This window comes from Pseudophryne corroboree, chromosome 11 (genome assembly GCF_028390025.1).
Source record: "Pseudophryne corroboree isolate aPseCor3 chromosome 11, aPseCor3.hap2, whole genome shotgun sequence".
NCBI classification, from domain to species: Eukaryota; Metazoa; Chordata; class Amphibia; order Anura; family Myobatrachidae; genus Pseudophryne; species Pseudophryne corroboree.
Genome location: NC_086454.1, coordinates 65,295,643 through 65,314,900, shown reverse-complemented (window position 1 = coordinate 65,314,900; position 19,258 = coordinate 65,295,643). Strand labels below are relative to the sequence as shown.

The window sequence follows — 19,258 nt, the reverse complement described above, 5'->3', positions numbered from 1 at the left end:
CAGATCAACATGATGGCTTCTCGGCAAGAAACTTCACTGGTATTGCTCTCGAACCAGGGACCCTCAGGGGAAGGCAGTGGACGCACTGCCTTGGCCTTACCGGCTGGTCTACCTGTTTCCTCTGATTCCGTTGCTCCCAAGGGTACTCAAGCGAATCTGACATCAGGGATTCCAGGCAATTGTGATTGCCCTGGATTGGCCTCGGAGGGACATATCTGTCGAAGACCATTGGCCTCTACCACTAAGAAGCGATCATCTTCAACAAGGACTGTTCGTCTATCCGGACTTACGGCGACTTAGTTTGATGGCATGGAGGTTGAACGGAACATCCTAGCTCACGAGGGCCTTTCCAAGAAGGTTATTGCTACCATGGTTCAGGCCAGGAAACCTGTGACGTCAAAACACTATCATCATATATGGAGTAGATATGTCTCTTGGTGTGAGGAATGCATGTATCCACCTGCAAAGTTCCACTTGGGACGTTTCTTATGTTTTCCTGCAGGCTGGTGTGGATAAGGGCTTGCGTCTGGATTCCATTAAGGTCCAGATTTAAGCTCTCTCCATTTTCTTCCAGAAGAAATTGGCATTGTTGCCAGAAGTTCAGACCTTCTTGCAAGGGATACTCCACATACAACCTCCTTTTGTGCTGCCTGCGTTGCCCTGGGATTTGCATGTGGTGTTGGCATTTCTACAGTCCTCCTGGTTTGAGCCGCTGACGGTAGAAGACATGTACCTCCACATGGAAGACAGTGATGTTACTGGCCCTGGCTTCTGCTGGGCGTTTCTCAGAATTGGGGGCCTTATCGTGTAAAAGTCCATACTTGGTCTTTTACGAGGACAGAGTGGAGCACAGGACTAGGCAGCAGTTCCTGCTGAAGGTTGTCTCTGCATTTCACCTGAATCAGCCTATTGTGGTTCTACCCAGTTCTGACACTTCTGTTCTTCCGGAGGCATTAGGTGCGGTTCGAGCCTTGAAGATCTATGTCAAGCGGATGGCTCTGATCAGAAAGACTGATTCCTTGTTCGTGCTCTATGATGCACAGAAAAAGGATTGTCCTGCTTCAAAGCAGTCCAATTGCTCATTGGCTTAGGCCTATGTGTTGGCAGCCTTACCTGTTCCTAAGTCTCTGAAAGCTCACTCTACAAGATCGGTGGGCTCTTCCTGGGTGGCTGCCCGTGGAGTCTCTGCCTTGCAACTATGCTGAGCTGCTCCCTGGTCAGGGAAGAACACCTTTAAAGTTCTACAAGTTTGATACCCTGGCCAAAGAGTTTGGGCAGGCGGTGTTGCAGCAGTCTCCGCACGTTCCCGCCTGTTCTGGAAGCTTTGGGACGTCCCCATCGTATGAAGTCTTCCCAATATCCCTTATGGATGCTAGAGAAAATAGGATTTTAATTACCTACCGGTAAATACTTTTCTCGTAGTCTATAAGGGATATTGGGCGCCCACCTCAGTGCGTTGACTTTTCTGCAGGTTATCTGTTATGTGGTTACCTGTTCAGCTGTTGCTGGTTGTTATATGTTCGTGGTGTGCTGGTGTTAAATCTCACCGCTCTTTGTCATGTTCCTTCTCTCATATATGTCCTTTCTCCTTTGGGCACTGTTTTACTTAGAGGGAGGGGGCATAGAGGGGAGGAGCCAGCACACCCACTGAAGAAATTTAAAGTGCACCGTCTCCTTTGGACACCGTCTATACCCCATCGTACTAAGTCTCTCCCCAATATCCCTTATGGACTGCGAGAAAAGAGTTTACCGGTAGGTAATTTAAAATAGGGTTTTGGCACTTACCAGATAAATCATTTTCTTTGAATCCACAGGGGGCACTGGAGTACTCTTGGGATATGGATGGGCGTTAGCAGGGTTAGGCACAATTAAATATTTAAATTAGTAACCCTCCACCCCCTCCATACTCCCAAGATGCTTCAGTGTTTTTTACTGAGCAGAATAGGAGCGATAGATGGAATCAATGGAGTATTACATATAACATAACTGACAACAATGAAGTTGACACATAACCTAATGGACAACTATAAAGATGACACGACAATAGCTAACAATCACCTAACATTTGTTCAAGTCTGAGAATGTGTTGCCATAAGATATACTGAACTGACCACAAACCAGGTGAAACTGCTCTGGGTGGGCGTCCAGTGCACCCTGTGGATTCAAAGAAAAGGATTTACTTCTGGTAAGTACCAAAATTATATTTTTCATCCACTAGGGGTCACTGGAGTACTCTTGAGACGTACCAAAGTTTCTCCCTTGGGCGGGAGAGCTGGTTGGCACCTGTAACACCAGACGGGCAAAGCTAGATGCTGATGCCGCAAACCTATCAAACTTGTAAAAGTGCACAAATGTGTGCACTGAAGACCATGTTGCCACACGGCAAAGTTGAGTCGTAGAAGCTCCACGACCTGCCGCCCATGACGTTCCCACTGAACGTGTGCAATGAGCTGAAACTGATGCAGGCGGTTGTCAACTAGCATGAAGGTACGTCTGACGTATGGTCAGCTTGATCCATCTGGCCAAGGTCTGCATGGAAGCTGGCCAACCCATCTTGACTGCATCATAGAGAACAAACAATGCACCAGTCTTGCGCACGGTTGATGTTCGGGCTACATAGACGCATAGTGCGCGTACCACATCCACAGTAGCTGGAGTTCCTGCACCTTCCGATAATACAGGGACGTCGATTGGTTGATTGATGTGAAAAGAAGATACCACCTTTTGTAGGAAAGCGGGATTCGTTTTGAAGTTCCGCTCTATCATTATGAAACACCAGATATGGTGGCTTGCATGACAAGGCACCAAACTCTGAAACTCGCCTTGCTGAAGCTAAGGCTAGGAGAAAAACAGTTTTCCAAGTTAGACACTTAACATCCACTTGTTGTAAGGGTTAAAAAAAAAAATTGAGGACTGCAAAAAATCGAAAACCAGATTCAAGTCCCATGGCACTGTAGGTGGTATAAATGGCTGTTGAACTCCCATGACACCTTGCAGCGAAGTGTGAACTGTTGGCAAAAGGGCCAAACGCCTTTGAAAGTAAATTGACAAGCTGAAACCTGCACCTTTTAGTGTAGATAAACTTAGTCCTCCATCTAACCCCGTCTGTAAAAATAGCAAGAGACGGGATAACTTGAAAGATGTCGGAAAACTCCGTGCTTCACACTAACCTATATAAACACACCAAATTCTGTGGTAATGAGCTGCTGTAACTGGCTTCCTAGCACGTAACATGGTTGGTATAACCGATACTGTAATGCCCTCTCGTTTCAACAGTCACCCCGTCAAACGCCGCCACGCTAAATCGTGGTACAGGAACGGACCCTGCTGTAGCATGTCTGGACGTAGCTGGAGCATCCACGGTTCGTTTGCGACTAAACCGCGAAGATCTGAGAACCACGCTCTCCGAGGCCAATGAGGCACTCCTATGATGACTGTCGTGCACTGCCATGAGATTCTCCTGTGGGTAACCCCACTGTTGGACCAACATCTGGAACACTTCTGAATTAAATGCCCATTCTCCTGGATGAAAATACTGACGGCTGAGATAATCCGCTTCCGAGTTGTCCACACTGCCGACAATATCACTTGGTGATGCTCGGCCCAATTCAGGATTCGAGGAACTTCCCGCATGGCTATGCGACTACGAGTTCCTCCTTGTTTGATGTGTGCGACTGCCGTTGTGTTGCCTGACTGAACCTGGGCAGTCTGAGATTGGAGCATGTTCACTGCCTGTCACAGCGCGTTGTAAATTGCCCTGAGTTCCAGGACATTTATTGACAGTAATCTTTCTCGGTCAAAGACCCTGAAACTGACAATTTAGGACCACTGCTCCCCAACCACTGAAACTTGCGTCCGTTGTCAGAATTACCCAATTCCAGACCCCGAACCTTTTTCCTGCGCTGAGGTTGTGTACTTCGAGCCACCAGAGTAGTGATACTCTGGCTCTTGGAGACAACCGCACCAACTGATGGATTTGAAGATGCGAGCCTGACCACTGTGCTAGAAGATCCACTTGAAAGGACGTGAGTGAAATCTTCCGAACTGGAGTGCTTTGAAAGACGCCATCATCTTTCCTAACAGTCGCATGCACAAATGCACAGAGACAGTCTGTGGTTTGAGCACCAGCTGTACCAGATAACGAATTCTCTGTGCTTTTCTGTTCTGGCATGTAAATTCGTTGATCTACCGTATCGATAATCATTCCTAGGAATTGAATTCTCTGAAATGGAATCGGGCTTGATTTCTTGAAGTTGATAATGCAACCGTGATGAACTAGTACATTGTACGTTAGTAAGGCATGTTGAAGGAGTATCTGTTGAGCTGGAGCTTTGATGAGCAGATCGTTTAAGTACGGAACTATTATCACTACCGGAGATCTGAGATGCGATCATCGCAGACATCACCTTTTGTGAATATCCGAGGTGCTGACGAGAGGCCAAACGGTAGTGCCTGAAACTGATAATGGTGTTATTGTACTGCAAACCTCAAGTACGCTTAATGCGGTGGCCAAATTGGAATGTGTATGTACGCATCCTTGAGATCCAGCGAAATCATGAATTTTTGTGGTTCTAAACCTGCAATCACTGACCACATGGATTCTATCTTGAATCTGTAGTAAGTGACGTACTGATTGAGCACCTTCAGATTCAATATCGGTCTTACCAAGCCATCCGGCTTTGGTACAGGTTGAGTATCCCTTATCCAAAATGTTTGGAATCAGTAGTATTTTGGATATCTGATTATTCCGTATTTTGGAATAATTGCATACCATAATGAGATCATGGCTATGGGACCTAAGTCAAAGCACAGAATGCATTTATGTTTCATATAAACCTTATGTACACAGCCTGAAGGTAATTTTAGCCAATATTTTTAATAACTTAGCATTGAAAAAGTGTGTACATTCACACAATTCATTTGTTTGTTTGTTTTGTATTTGTTTTATACACACAGCCTGAAGGTCATATAATACAATATGTTTAATAACGGTGTATTAAAGTTTGTGTACATTGAACCATCACAAAACAAAGATTTCACTCTCTCCATCTCAGTCAAATTCTGTATTACGGAATATTCCGTATTTCGGAATATTTGGATATGGGATCCTCAACCTGTACTACAAAGACTGGAATAATAACCTTGACCCTGTTGGTGAACTGGAACCGGAATTAAAACTGCTGAATCTACGAGAGACTGAATTGCGGTTTGCAGAACCACCTTTTTGTCCCCTGAGACAGGCAGACCTGAAAAAGCGCATTGGTGGAACACAATCAAACTCTATTTTGTGACCTTTGGACACTAAATTGCGGATCCACCCATCTGTAGATGTCTGAAACCACGCCAAGTGAAATGTCTGAAGGCATGCTCCACAACTGAAGATCCTAGATGGGCTGGAAGCCCGTCATGCCACTGGCTTGTCTACGGTCTTTGTGTCCTGATGACGATTAGTGGTTTGTTGAAAACCACGTCCTCTACCACGTCTATTTTATATGGTTGTTCATCTAGCGCGGCCTCGAAAGGACTGAGGTTTTAAAGATTTGAACACTGGCCAGCGTATTTCCGTTTAGGAACTTGTGAAGCAATGGAAGGAAAACAGACTTCCCCCAGTGGCCTGAGAAAACCATTTGTTTAATTCAGGACCAAACATCTCGCCAGCATAAGGCAACGCTTCTATTCCTCGTTTGAAGAATGCAGCCAAAGTGCACGTCGTGCCGCCACTAGCGAAGCTGAAATGCGAGAACTAACCTGGCTGACATCCATAGAAGCCGTACCTAGATACTCTGCAGATTCACAGATGTGATCAGCCAGCAGTATAAGCTGGTCGACGGACACATCCTGTTGTAGACCCAACTTGAGCTGTGTTGCCCATGCAACTAAGTTAACCCAAACTCCAACCAAAGCAGGTCTAAGCAACACCCCTGCTGCTGTATACATTGACTTTAGTATAGCTTCTAGCTTACGCTCTGACGGATCTTTAAGTGTCGTAGCAGCTGGTACTGTAATGGTTAACTTCTTAGAAAGTTTCGACACTGAGGAATCCGCGGCCGGTGGATTTTCCCATTTGGCCGTAATAGACTCTGGGAACGGGTAGCTAAACAGAAAACGCAGAGGCATAGAAAACCGTTTATCCGGATTCTTCCATGCTTCTGTTAACTGCTTATTAAGAGAATCTGAATAAGGAAAACACACCGGTGTACTGTCTTTTAGCAAATAACACCTCATCATTTGAAAGAGGTTCTTCAGTTTCTGTAAAATTTAGAACCTGACCTACTGCCCTGATGAGATCCATTAATGGCCGGGCTATCAGTAACCTCACTATCTGACTCCTGGACCACTTCACTTTCATGTTCTTGAGAATTCGGGTTTGGTATTGAATCGTCGGAATGCAACATAGCTGAAACTGGCAAGTTTTATAAGAGAAATGAGAACTATTTTTAGGAATTGAGCTAGACTTGGATTTTTCCAAAGTCCTATACCTGTCCTGAGCCCCTTCTGGTATCTCAGGAGGTATTACCCTCGCCTCAGATCTAGCCGCCTTTCGTGCAGACAAGTAGACAAAGACAGACAAGTCCCACAACTCGATAAAATATAACTGAAGTGTGTATAAGCCCGAAGTGCAGTACATGTGGGACACAGTACAATCGGTGAAACATGTGCTGTACAGAATTCCCACTAACTCCCCTGCTCCTCCAGTGGCCGAGTGTAGTAGTACCGGGAACACACTTCCTGCAAGAAGAACCAGGAAGTAATGTTAAAATGGCGTCCTGCCATGTGCTTCCCTATAAAGTATATTCAAGATGAAACTTATTACAGGCTTAACTGATAAATGTATATATGTATGTGTCTATAAAATATGTATGTGTGTATATATATATATATATATATATATATATATATATATATATATATATATATATATATATATATATATATATATTTATTTCTCTTACGTCCTAGAGAATGCTGGGGACTCCGTAAGGACCATGGGGAATAGACGGGCTCCGCAGGAGACATGAGCACTAAAAAGAACTTTAGATATGGGTGTGCACTGGCTCCTCCCTCTATGCCCCTCCTTCAGACCTCGGTTTGATACTGTGCCCAGAGGAGACTGGGTGCATTACCGGGAGCTCTCCTGAGTTTCCTGAACGAAAGTAATTTTGTTAGGTTTTTTTATTTTCCGGGAGCCTGCTGGCAACAGACTCTCTGCATCGAGGGACTGAGGGGAGAGAAGCAGACCTACTTAACTGCTAGGCTCTGCTTCTTAGGCTACTGGACACCATTAGCTCCAGAGGGAGTCTGAACGCAGGTCTCTCCTAGCTGTTCGTCCCGGAGCCGCGCCGCCGTCCTCCTCACAGAGCCGGAAGATAGAAGTCGGGTGAGTGTGAGAAGAAAGAAGACTTCAGAGGCGGCAGAAGACTTTGGATCTTCACTGAGGTAACGCTGCGCGCCATTGCTCCCGCACAACACACACACACACGGCAGGCACTGTAAGGGCTCGGGGGGGCGCCCTGGGCAGCAATTAAACCTCTGATCTGGCAAAATATGGGCATATATGGGCTCTGCATTATATATGAGATCCCCCGCCAGTTTTTGAAAGTAATCGAGCGGGATCCTCAGCACTCACCAGCGCCATTTTCTCCACAGCACACCGCTGAGAAGCTGGCTCCCCGGACTCTCCCCTGCTGAACACTGTGACGGGGTTTGAAAGAAGGGGGGCACATAAGTTGGCGCAGTGTGTATGTATGTATGTATGTATGTATGTATATGTGTGTGTATATATATATATATATATATATATATATATATATATATATATATATATATATGTATGTATGTGTGTATATATATATATATATATATATATATATATATATGTATGTGTGTATATATATATATATATATATATATATATATATATATATTAATATATATATATATATATATATAATATATATGCGCTATCTGGGTAATTTTTTCCCTGGGTCTTGGTGCTGGGTGTGTGCTGGCATACTCTCTGTCTCTCCAAAGGGCATTGTGGGGGAACTGTCTCCAGATAAAGAATTCCCTGAGTGTGAGGTGTCGGTACGCGTGTGTCGGCATGTCTGAAGCGGAAGGCTCTTCTAAGGAGGAGGTGGAGCAAATGTGTGGGGTGTCCGTCGGCAGCGCCGACACCTGACGATATGTGGAATGTTTTAAATGCAAATGGTAATTTATTGCACAAAAGGTTGGACAAAGCTGATTCCAGGGAGTGTACAGGGAGTCGAACCCTGCCTTTCATTATGTCATAGGGACCTTCTGGGTCTCAAAAGCGCCCACTATCCCAAATAGTAGACACTGATACCGACACGGATTCTGACTCCAGTGTCGACTACGATGATGCAAAGTTGCAGCCAAAATTGGCTAAAAGTATTCATTATATGATCATTGCAATAAAAGAGGTGTTGCATGTCACCGATGACCCCTCTGTCCCTGACACGAGGGTGCGCATGTATAAGGAAAAGAAACCTGAGGTAACCTTCCCCCATCTCGCGAGCTGAACGTATTATTTGAAAAGGCTTGGGAATCTCCAGACAAAAAGCTGCAGATTCCCAAAAGGATTCTTATGGCGTATCCGTTCCCTACTAAGGACAGGTTACGGTGGGAATCCTCCCCGAGGGTGGATAAAGCGTTGACTCGCTTATCCAAAAAGGTAGCGCTGCCATCTCAAGATACTGCAACCCTCAAGGATCCTGCTGATCGCAGGCAGGAGACTACCTTGAAGTCTATTTACACACATACTGGTACCTTACTCAGACCGGCGATAGCGTCGGCTTGGGTTTGTAGCGCTGTAGCAGCGTGGACAGATACCTTGTCTGCTGATATAGATACGCTGGATAAGGAAATCATATTATTGACCCTGGGTCATATTAAAGATGCTGTCCTGTATAAGAGGGATGCTCAGAGAGACATTGGCCTACTCGGTTCCAGGGCCAACGCTATGGCGATTTTGGCTAGACGAGCCCTATGGACCCGACAATGGACGGGTGATGGTGACTCGAAGAGGCATATGGAAGTTTTACCTTACAAGGGTGAGTAATTGGGGAAGGTCTCACAGACCTTGTTTCCACGGCTACGCCAGGTAAATCAACTTTTTTGCCTTATGTTTCCTCACAGCCTAAGAAAACACCACATTATCAGATGCAGTCCTTTTGGTCGCATAAACCCAAGAGAGTGCGGGGATCTTCCTTTCTTGCCAGAGGTAAGGGCAGGGGTAAAAAGCTGCCAACCACAGCTAGTTCCCAGGAGCAGAAGTCCTCCCCAGCCTCTACAAAATCCACCGCATGACGCTGGGGCTCTGCTGAGGGAGTCCGCCCCAGTGGGGGCACGTCTTCGACTTTTCAGCCGCGTCTGGGTTCACTCACAGGTGGATCCCTGGGCAATAGAAATTGTTTCCCAGGGTTACAAGCTGGAATTCGAAGAGGTGCCTCCTCGCCGGTTTTTCAAATCGGCCCTACCGGCTTCTCCCCCAGAGAGGGAGATAGTGTTAAATGCAATTCAAAAATTGTGTCTTCAGCAAGTGGTGGTCAAAGTCCCCCTGCTGCAGCAGGGGATGGGGTATTACTCAACCCTGTTTGTAGTTCCGAAACCGGACGGTTTGGTCAGGCCCATTTTGAATTTAAAATCCTTAAACCCATACTTAAAAAGGTTCAAGTTCAAGATGGAGTCGCTCAGAGCGGTCATCGCCAGCCTGGAAGGGGGGGATTATATGGTATCCCTGGACATAAAGGATGCATACCTTCATGTCCCCATATATCCGCCTCATCAGGCGTTCCTGAGGTTTGCTGTACAGGATTGTCATTACCAATTTCAGACGTTGCCGTTTGGGCTTTCCACTGCCCCGAGAATTTTCACAAAGGTGATGGCGGAAATGATGGTGCTCCTGCGCAAGCAGGGTGTCACAATTATCCCATACTAGGACGATCTCCTCATAAAAGCGAGATAGAGAGAACAGTTACTGAACAGTGTATCACTCTCCCTGAGGGTGTTGCAACAGCACGGCTGGATTCTCAATATCCCGAAGTCACAGTTGGTTCCAACGACTCGTTTGCCTTTCTTAGGCATGGTTCTGGATACAGACCAGAAAAGGGTTTATCTTCCGACGGAAAAGGCCCAAGAACTCGTGTCATGGTCAAGGACCTATTGAAGCCAAAAAGGGTGTCTGTGCATCACTGCACTCGAGCTCTGGGAAAGATGGTGGCAACTTACGAGGCCATTCCTTTCGGCAGGTTCCATGCGAGAACTTTTCAATGGGACCTTCTGGACAAGTGGTCTGGGTCTCATCTACAGATTCATCAGATGATCACCCTGTCCCCCAAGGCCAGTGTATCTCTCCTGTGGTGGCTGCAGAGTGCTCACCTTCTAGAGGGTCGCAGGTTCGGCATTCAGGACTGGGTTCTGGTAACCACGGACGCGATCCTCTGAGGTTGGGGAGCAGTCACAAAGGGGAGAAACTTCCAGGGTCTCTGGTCAAGCCAGGAGACTTGTCTTCACATCAACGTACTGGAGTTGAGGGCCATATACAATGGCCTTCGTCAAGTGGAGACTTTCCTTCGCGACCTACCGGTTCTGATTCAGTCAGACAACATCACCGCAGTGGCTCATGTAAACCGCCAAGGCGGAACAAAGAGCAGAGTGGCAATGGCAGAAGCCACCAGGATTCTTCGCTGGGCGGAAAATCATGTAAGCGCTCTGACAGCAGTCTTCATCCCGGGAGTGGACAACTGGGAAGCAGACTTCCTCAGCAGACACGACCTCCACCCGGGAGAGTGGGGACTTCATCAGGAAGTCTTCGCACAGATTACAAGTCTGTGGGAACTGCCACAGGTGGATATGATGGCATTCCGCCTCAACAAAAAGCTACAGAGGTATTGCGCCAGGTCAAGAGACCCTCGGGCAGTAGCTGTGGACGCCCTGGTGACACTGTGAGGTTTCCAGTCGGTCTATGTATTTCCTCCTCTTCCTCTCATACCCAAGGTGCTGAGGATAATAAGAAAAAGAGGAGTGAGTACAATCCTCATTGTTCCAGATTGGCCACGAAGGACTTGGTATCCAGATCTGCAAGAAATGCTCACAGAGGACCCGTGGCCTGTTCCTCTAAGACAGGACCTGTTGCAACAGGGGCCCTGTCTGTTCCAAGACTTACCGCGGCTGCGTTTGACGGCATGGCGGTTGAACGCCGGATCCTGTGAACCGCCAAGGCGGGACAAGAAGCAGAGTCGCGATGGCGGAAGCCACAAGGATCCTTCGCTGGGCGGAAAGTCATGTAAGCGCTCTGTCGGCTGTCATCATTCCAGGAGTGGACAACTGGGAAGCAGACTTCCTCAGCAGGCACGATCTACATCCAGGAGAGTGGGGACTTCATCAGGAAGTCTTCGCAGAGATTGCAGGTCAGTGGGGACTGCCTCAGATAGACATGATGGCGTCACGCCGCAACAAAGCTACCGAGGTATTGCGCCAGGTCGAGGGACTCTCAGGCGGTAGCAGTGGACGCCCTGGTGACACCGTTGGTGTTCCAGTCGGTCTATGTGTTTCCTCCTCTTCGTCTTATGATTCTCATTATCTTGGAGATGAGGGGAAGAGGAGTACAGACAATTCTCATTGTTCCAGATTGGCCTCGAAGGGCCTATTATCCGGATCTGCAGGAAATGCTCACAGAAGATCCGTGGCCTCTTCCTCTAAGACAGGACCTGTTACAACAGGGGCCCTGTCTGTTCCAAGACTTACCACGGCTGCGTTTGACGGCATGGCGGTTGAGCGCCGGATCCTAGCGGAAAAGGGCATTCCGGATGAGGTCATTCCTACTCTGATAAAGGCTAGGAAGGACGTGACAGCGAAACATTATCACTGTATTTGGAGGAAGTATGTCTCTTGGTGTGAGTCCAGGAATGATCCTCCGGAAGAATTCCATCTGGGCCGTTTCCTTCACTTCCTACAGACTGGAGTGAATTTGGGCCTAAAATTAGGCTCCATTAAGGTTCAGATTTCGGCCCTATTCATTTTCTTTCAGAAGGAATTGGCTTCTCTTCCGGAAGTACAGACTTTTGTGAAGGGAGTGCTGCATATCCAGCCTGCTTTTGTGCCTCCAGTGGCACCCTGGGACCTTAACGTGGTGTTACGTTTCCTTAAGACTCACTGGTTTGAGCCTCTTAAAAAGGTGGAATTTAAGTATCTCACTTGGAAAGTGGTCATGTTGTTGGCCTTGGCATCGGCAAGGCGAGTGTCGGAATTGGCGGCTTTATCTCACAAAAGCCCCTATCTGGTTTTCCATGTGGATAGAGCAGAGTTGCGGACTCGTCCTCAATTTTTGCCCAAGGTGGTTTCGTCTTTTCATATGAACCAACCTATTGTAGTGCCTGTGGCTACGTGGGACTTGGAGGATTCAGAGTCCCTTGATGTGGTCAGGGCATTGAAAATTTATGTATCCAGAACGGCTAGGGTGAGGAAAACAGTCTGTTTGTCCTGGATGCAGCCAACAAGGTTGGCGCTCCTGCTTCTAAGCAGACTAGTGCTCGCTGGATCTGTAACACGATTCAGCAGGCTCATTCTACGGCTGGATTGCCGGTACCAAATTCGGTAAAGGCCCATTCCACTAGGAAGGTGGGCTCTTCTTGGGCGGCTGCCCGAGGGGTCTCGGCATTACAGCTTTGCCAAGCAGCGACTTGGTCGGGTTCAAACACCTTTGCAAAGTTCTACAAGTTTGATACCCTGGCTGATGAGGACCTCATGTTTGCTCAATCGGTGCTGCAGAGTCATCTGCACTCTCCTGCCCGTTTTGGAGCTTTGGTATAATCCCCATGGTCCTTACGGAGTCCCCAGCAATCCTCTAGGACGTAAGAGAAAATAAGATTTTAAACCTACCGGTAAATCTTTTTGTCCTAGTCCGTAGAGGATGCTGGGCGCCCGTCCCAGTGCGGACTACATTCTGCAAGACTTGTATATACTTATTGCTTACATAAGGGTTATGTTACAGTTTTGATCAGTCTCGGGCTGATGCTGTTTTGTTTCATACTGTTGACTGGTTCGTATATCCATGTTATACGGTGTGGATGGTGTGGGCTGGTATGAATCTTGCCCTTGGATTAACAAAAATCCTTTCCTCGTACTGTCGGTCTCCTCTGGGCACAGTTTCTCTAACTGAGGTCTGGAGGAGGGGCATAGAGGGAGGAGCCAATGCACACCCTTATCTAAAGTTTTTTTAGTGCCCATGTCTCCTGCGGAGCCCTTCTATTCCCCATGGTCCTTACGGAGTACCCAGCATCCTCTACGGACTAGGAGAAATATATATATATATATATATATATATATATATATATATATATATATATATATATATATATATATATATATATATATATATACACACATACATACACACACACACATACATACATATATATAAGATTTTAAACCTACCGGTAAATCTTTATATATATATATATATATATATATATATTTATATATTATGTATGTGTGTGTATATGTATATATGTGTGTCATATATATATATGACACACACACACCACAGGCTTAAGAGCCTGATTGTGTAGTTGCCCAGCAGACATTAAACTGACTAAGACTCCCTTACACAGGCTTAATAGCCTGAGAACTGCTTGCTGCATAAAAATGCAGCTTAGTTATATGGCCTCCCGCTGTCTATGCGGGCATAATCATCCCCTCTTCCCACGATCTCCCCCTTCTGTGTCGGACCGCAGCAGCAGTAAGAGCTGTCCGCGGTCAGGCTCCCCTCTCTCTCCCCCTTCTGCATACGGAGCGGCGGCGGAAGTGAAGCGGGCGGCTGGGGAGCGCGTGGAGCCGGAGGCTCGGGAGCAGGGTGGCTGTTAGGCAGGGCGGCAGGGAGACCAGCAGTAATATAAAAAAAAATCGTACAGTCCCCACATGGCGCTGACCGCCCCTCACCCCCAACAAGATATAACAAGTGATCGGCGGCAGTGTGAGCTGCCTCACCGCTCATTACTTGCAATCAGTGGAGGCTAAGATGGGGCTTCTGGTCACAAGCTCTGTCCAGCTCCTTCTTCAGCTCCAGGCTTCAATCAGCTCTCTGCTGATTGTGGTCTATGGCGGTGCTCCCCTCCTGAGCGCCGACAAGCCACCTGCTGCAGCAAGGGATGAAGTGTAAAAATTAAACATTCTTCAACAGAAAAGTAAAAAATAGAAGTAACTGTGGAGACCTCTCCACTTGTGCTCTATCCTGACTGAGCACAGAAAAAACACTGAAGCATCTTGGAAGTATGGAGGAGGTGGAGGGTTACTAATTTAAATATTTAAATGTGCCTATCCCTGCTAACGCCCATCCATATCCCAAGAGTACTCCAGTGACCCCTAGTGGATGAAAAAGAAAATCCTATTTTGTTAGCTATGGAGCTTACACTTTTTCTAAACCATGATGGTCTAATAAAAATGTTAATTCTAAAACTGCCTTATCTAATATTTAGCTTCCTTAATGGTTATAATTAATATTATGTAAGCCCAGTCTACCATATACAATACTGCTTAGACCAGCACTTAGTCTACTCTTTAAATTGTTTGAAAGACTTAGAACCTATGTGAACTAGTCATGTACCATTATTGTTTGGCATTGGTGTGTTGCCCTGCATTCAATCATTACTTGACAATTGTATTAGAAGTACAGCATTGGTATATTTAGCATTCTAGATCCTCACAACACACCCCGGTGTCTTATGGTGACTTGTGACCGATCTGTGCATGCTGGTGGACCTGTTGCTGAATATTATTGTGCACTCTTGAGGGCTTCCTCCATAGTGATCAAGAATCTATAATCCCTTTATGCTGCATTCACTTTGCAGATCAGTGCAAGGCAACACACTGCAGGTGATGTAAATGAATTATCGTATTGTTGGTGTTATAAAAACTTGTTATAGGTGTCAATGTCATTTTGTTTTGAACTGTAGAACTGCCAACTGAAGCTCAGGAAAAATGGGAGACCTTCTGCACAAGTTCCTTAGGAGAAACCAACAAGAGGAACACAGTAGATCTAGTAGGTTACTGTACTGGCTGTATGGTTACTCACAGTAGCCTTTAACCCCTTGGAAATATCAGCACATTGAGAGCTACATAATGCAAGGAACTCTGCAATTGTCCTTTTTACACTGTGGGGTGCGTTGTCCTGCCAGGCTGTAGAGGTGAATAAACTCTTGGTTTGAAGTGTAGGTGATCGCACATAAATTAGTTAGGGCTTAAATGTATATTTTTTCCTCCACCAAAGGTTTTAAAAAAAAAAAATAGAAAAGTTTTTAATGGTTAAAAATAAAAGGAGTTGTGTGAAGTAATGACCCCCTTTTTCATGTTTTTCTGATAATCTAAAATATTCCAGTGACTGGAATTTAAGAGAACTTTAAATTGGTTAATTGAAAACTATAGCCATTATTTTTGGAAACCTATTTTGTGAATTTTTAATGTGAATTACAACGCAAATGTTTAAAACCACATTGCACAGAATTTGGGGGAAATTGGCACTTTCCAACATAATGAGCCCCTGTACACAGTATTTCAAAACTTTTGCCGTGGAAGTGGCTAAAATCTCTAGCAGGCAGGGTACAAGACCCTTCTTCCTTTGTTCTTCCAGTTTCATCAGCGTAGGAGCTTGGCACAAAACGTTGCACTGGCTTACATTGATTTATCGTTAATTTTTAAATGCCTTTTTTTTTTGTTCCGGACCAGTAGCAGGCTATATATGTTCTGTGACTGCGGGTTCTTAACATTTCCTTCTTAGATTTAGATTCTAGCTGTAGAGTTGCTGTCTTCATGGTTTCAGACCATGTGGGAAGGGTAGTTCTTGGTATTCCTGGACATAAAGGATAAATACGTCCATATTGCTGTATTAGAGATCCACCTGTCCTTCCACAGCTTTGTCTACCAGGGTGGTCAGTTTGAGGTAAGCCCTTTTTGCCCTCAGCTTTGGTGGATCTTTAATAAGGTCACTCTGCAATGTTTTTCTGCATTGTCCTGCTTTCTTCATGGCTGGGTTATAGTGTAAAGGCCTTCTCCATGGAGCTTGCGACTTACAATATCTGTATTACTATACGGCTAGCGTCGCACTGCAGAACTATATACAGTATGAGTCCCATATCATTACGCAGGTGCAGAGCTGCTTCCCCGCTGCAGAACCACCATCCTGAGGGGTGGTTGTTCAGCGGGGCACTGCACCTTGGCTGTCATAGCCGCCGCACACTCCTAACTGCCTGAAGGTGACATCTGTGGTGAGTACAAACCGGGGCCCCCGCTAGTTCACTGTGCGGCTGAATGTGGGCGTGGCGTATGGGACCCTCCTGGAGGTCCTGCTAAGATCCCCCGTGTAGACTGGCTCACAATCGCTTAGACTAGTACTTGTTGTGATGTTTTTAAGCTGAAAGACATTGTCAGTATAAATAATAACTATAGCTCCGGTGCCATTGGAGGGGGTGGAGCTAACTCAGTGGGACCAGAGGCATTTTTCCAGGTCACTGACACATTTTAAAAGACCCACAGGTGGAGCAAATTATTTCACTTGCAATCCTGTGAGGAGACCTGGAAAACATGAACTGTTGGGGGTACTTGAGGACCGCGGTTGAGAACCACTGCTCTACAGGACAGAATTTATTAGTGTTTACGGTGATAGTTAGCGGACAGCCTCACCGGGTCTGTACAGCTAGGGGTGTGCTGGTGTCCTTCTTTCTGTGTGTCTCCTCTCACATACAGTAGGGCAGGCTTGCAATATATGCTTGCAATATATTACTATCTGTGTGTGTGTCATTGTGTTTACTGTGAAACATGGGTCAACACAAGCTGTGCAGTGTATGCCACACCAGATTCTCTCCATTATAGTCTGATTCTATTTCATGTGAACAATGCAGACAATCTTCACAATTCAGTGAAGGGACTGGGGGAAGAGGGTCCAGAGCCCCACTGGCTAGGGTCTCTTAAAACTGTCGTCATCCCAGCTCACTGCTAATGTTGTGAAAACCCAGCTACTACAACAGGCTGTCGCAGATTTAGCTGCTAGGGCAGATGTTTCTCAGCCCCCTCCACTCATGTAGGATCACAAAAGCGTGGTTTACCTGCTCTACTATCTGACACAGATGAGGATATACAGGAGGATGGGGAGGACTTGGACCCGTTTAGTGGGGATACCGATTCTGCTCAGGGTATTGAACATTTAATTCTGGCTATATGGTCTGTGTTAAAGCTCTCTAGAGGACACTGCGTCACAGCAGTCGTTTTTCTTTACACAAAACAAGCCTAATGTCACTTTCCCGGACTCTGCAGAGTTAGATGACCTATTCAAGTTGGCCTTGAAAAAATCCAGACAAAGAAATTCCAAGTGTCAAAGTTTTTGCGCACCTCCCATTTGCTTCTGCAGGTAGGACATTTTGGGAGGAGCTCCCAGGGGTTTATGTATCAGTCTCTCAACTGTCCAATAAGGTGGTGCTGCCTGCCCCGGGCTCCTTTACCATAAAGGATCCTGGGGATAGGAATATAGAAGCTACACTCAAATCTATTTACATGGCAGCAGGTATATCACAAAAACCGGTCATTGTGGGTTGCTGGATGACCCATGCCATTCATTCATGGGCCACTCAAATTCAGGAGGGCCACTGGTCACTATGGTGACCCTCCTATAGCACATTCAGGACACTACACGTGCACTCTGTGATTCCCTCAAGGAGATGGGGAACATTAATGCTAGGACCTCTGCCATGGCAGTGTCTACGCACAGGGCCTTGTGGTTGCATCAGTGGATAGCGGATGTGGAGTCCAAACGCAATGTGGAATCCCTCCCCTTTTCAGGGGAATGGCTCTTTGGGGTTAATTTTGGATATGTTGATTTCCAAAGTTACGGCTGGGAAATCCACGTTTCTCCCCTCTGGTGCCACGCTGGCGAAACGCTCCTACCCAAGGCCATCTGTACAGTCCTTTTGGTCTCTCAGATTTTGATCTAAGGCTAGAGGTATGACACAAAAAGTAGAGTAGTACACAAGCGCTACTAATCCTAAAAATTCCTTAAAGAAAAAAATAAATAAATTAAAAGATAGTTTTCCTTTAATTTCTGAGGGATGATCCTCTGTTAGATGTTCAGTATTCTCCCTAGGGTTCGCACCTCCAGACTGACCTCTCAAGTGATGGTACACACATAAGGGTATCTTTTCACATTATTTCTGATTTTTTCTCTTTCTTCCTCTATGGTCCCTATGTTTCTCCTTAGACGCTCACCTCATACACGAGCCCTATATGCTCTGAAAGGTTTCTTTTATTCAGATCTTCATACAACACACCATATTCACCGTAATCCGAAGGCACCCTCCCCTTATTAGAACACTCACCTTAGGGCGTAGCCCTATGTTCCTTGAAAGGTTTCTTTCGCTGCCTCCTTCACTGGGTAGATGTTACAGGTGATCTCGTCCCCAATCCAAGATGTTCAGTTTTCATGAACACAGGTAAGTATCACATGTCCAAAATGCAGGTAAAAGGTTTAATTTCCAGAAAAATTCACATACAGTAAAAAAATAATAAAACTAAAAACACACTCCACAGAAAAGGCCGTCTAGGTTTGTCCCTCTGTATTCCCCTCTGAAACCGATGGGGACAATTCTTCCCCCCCAAAAAAGTTTTTTGGCCCTTAAAGCCTCGGTCCTAAATTGGGATAATCAAAAATGGAAGACAAACCTTCTGACCAGGGGTTAAAATCAATGAATACCTATGGGCCAAAAAACTTGTTTTGGGGGGAAGAATTGTCCCCATCGGTTTCCGAGTGGAATACAGAGGGACAAACCTAGACGGCCTTTTCTGTGGGGTGTGTTTTTGGTTTTATTATTTTTTTACTGTATGTGATTTTTTTCTGGAAATTAAACCTTTTACCTGCATTTTGGACATGTGATGCTTATCTTTGTTCATGAAAACTGAACATCTTGGATTGGGGACGAGATCACCTGTAACATCTACCCAGTGAAGGAGGCAGCGAAAGAAACCTTTCAAGGAACATAGGGCTACGCCCTAAGGTGAGCGTCCTAATAAGGGGAGGGTGCCTTCGGATTACGGTGGATATGGTGTGTTGTATGAAGATCTGAATAAAAGAAACCTTTCAGAGCATATAGGGCTTGTGTATGAGGTGAGCGTCTCTAAGGAGAAACATAGGGACCATAGAGGAAGAAAGAGAAAAAATCAGAAATAATGTGAAAAGATACCCTTATGTGTGTACCAT

At 45.9% G+C, this 19,258-nt stretch overlaps 1 protein-coding gene across 11 annotated transcripts in view; it reads left to right on the top strand.

Moving 5' to 3' along the window:
• The window catches only part of PPP6R3 (protein phosphatase 6 regulatory subunit 3), a 318,072-nt gene that overhangs the window by 179,417 nt on the left and 119,397 nt on the right, over nucleotides 1-19,258 (top strand). For all 11 annotated transcript variants that reach the window (XM_063944360.1, XM_063944362.1, XM_063944364.1 and 8 more), the window contains one exon: nucleotides 14,973-15,058. In XM_063944360.1, the coding sequence (XP_063800430.1) occupies nucleotides 14,973-15,058 (86 nt within the window). The remainder of the gene's footprint in view (nucleotides 1-14,972; nucleotides 15,059-19,258) is intronic.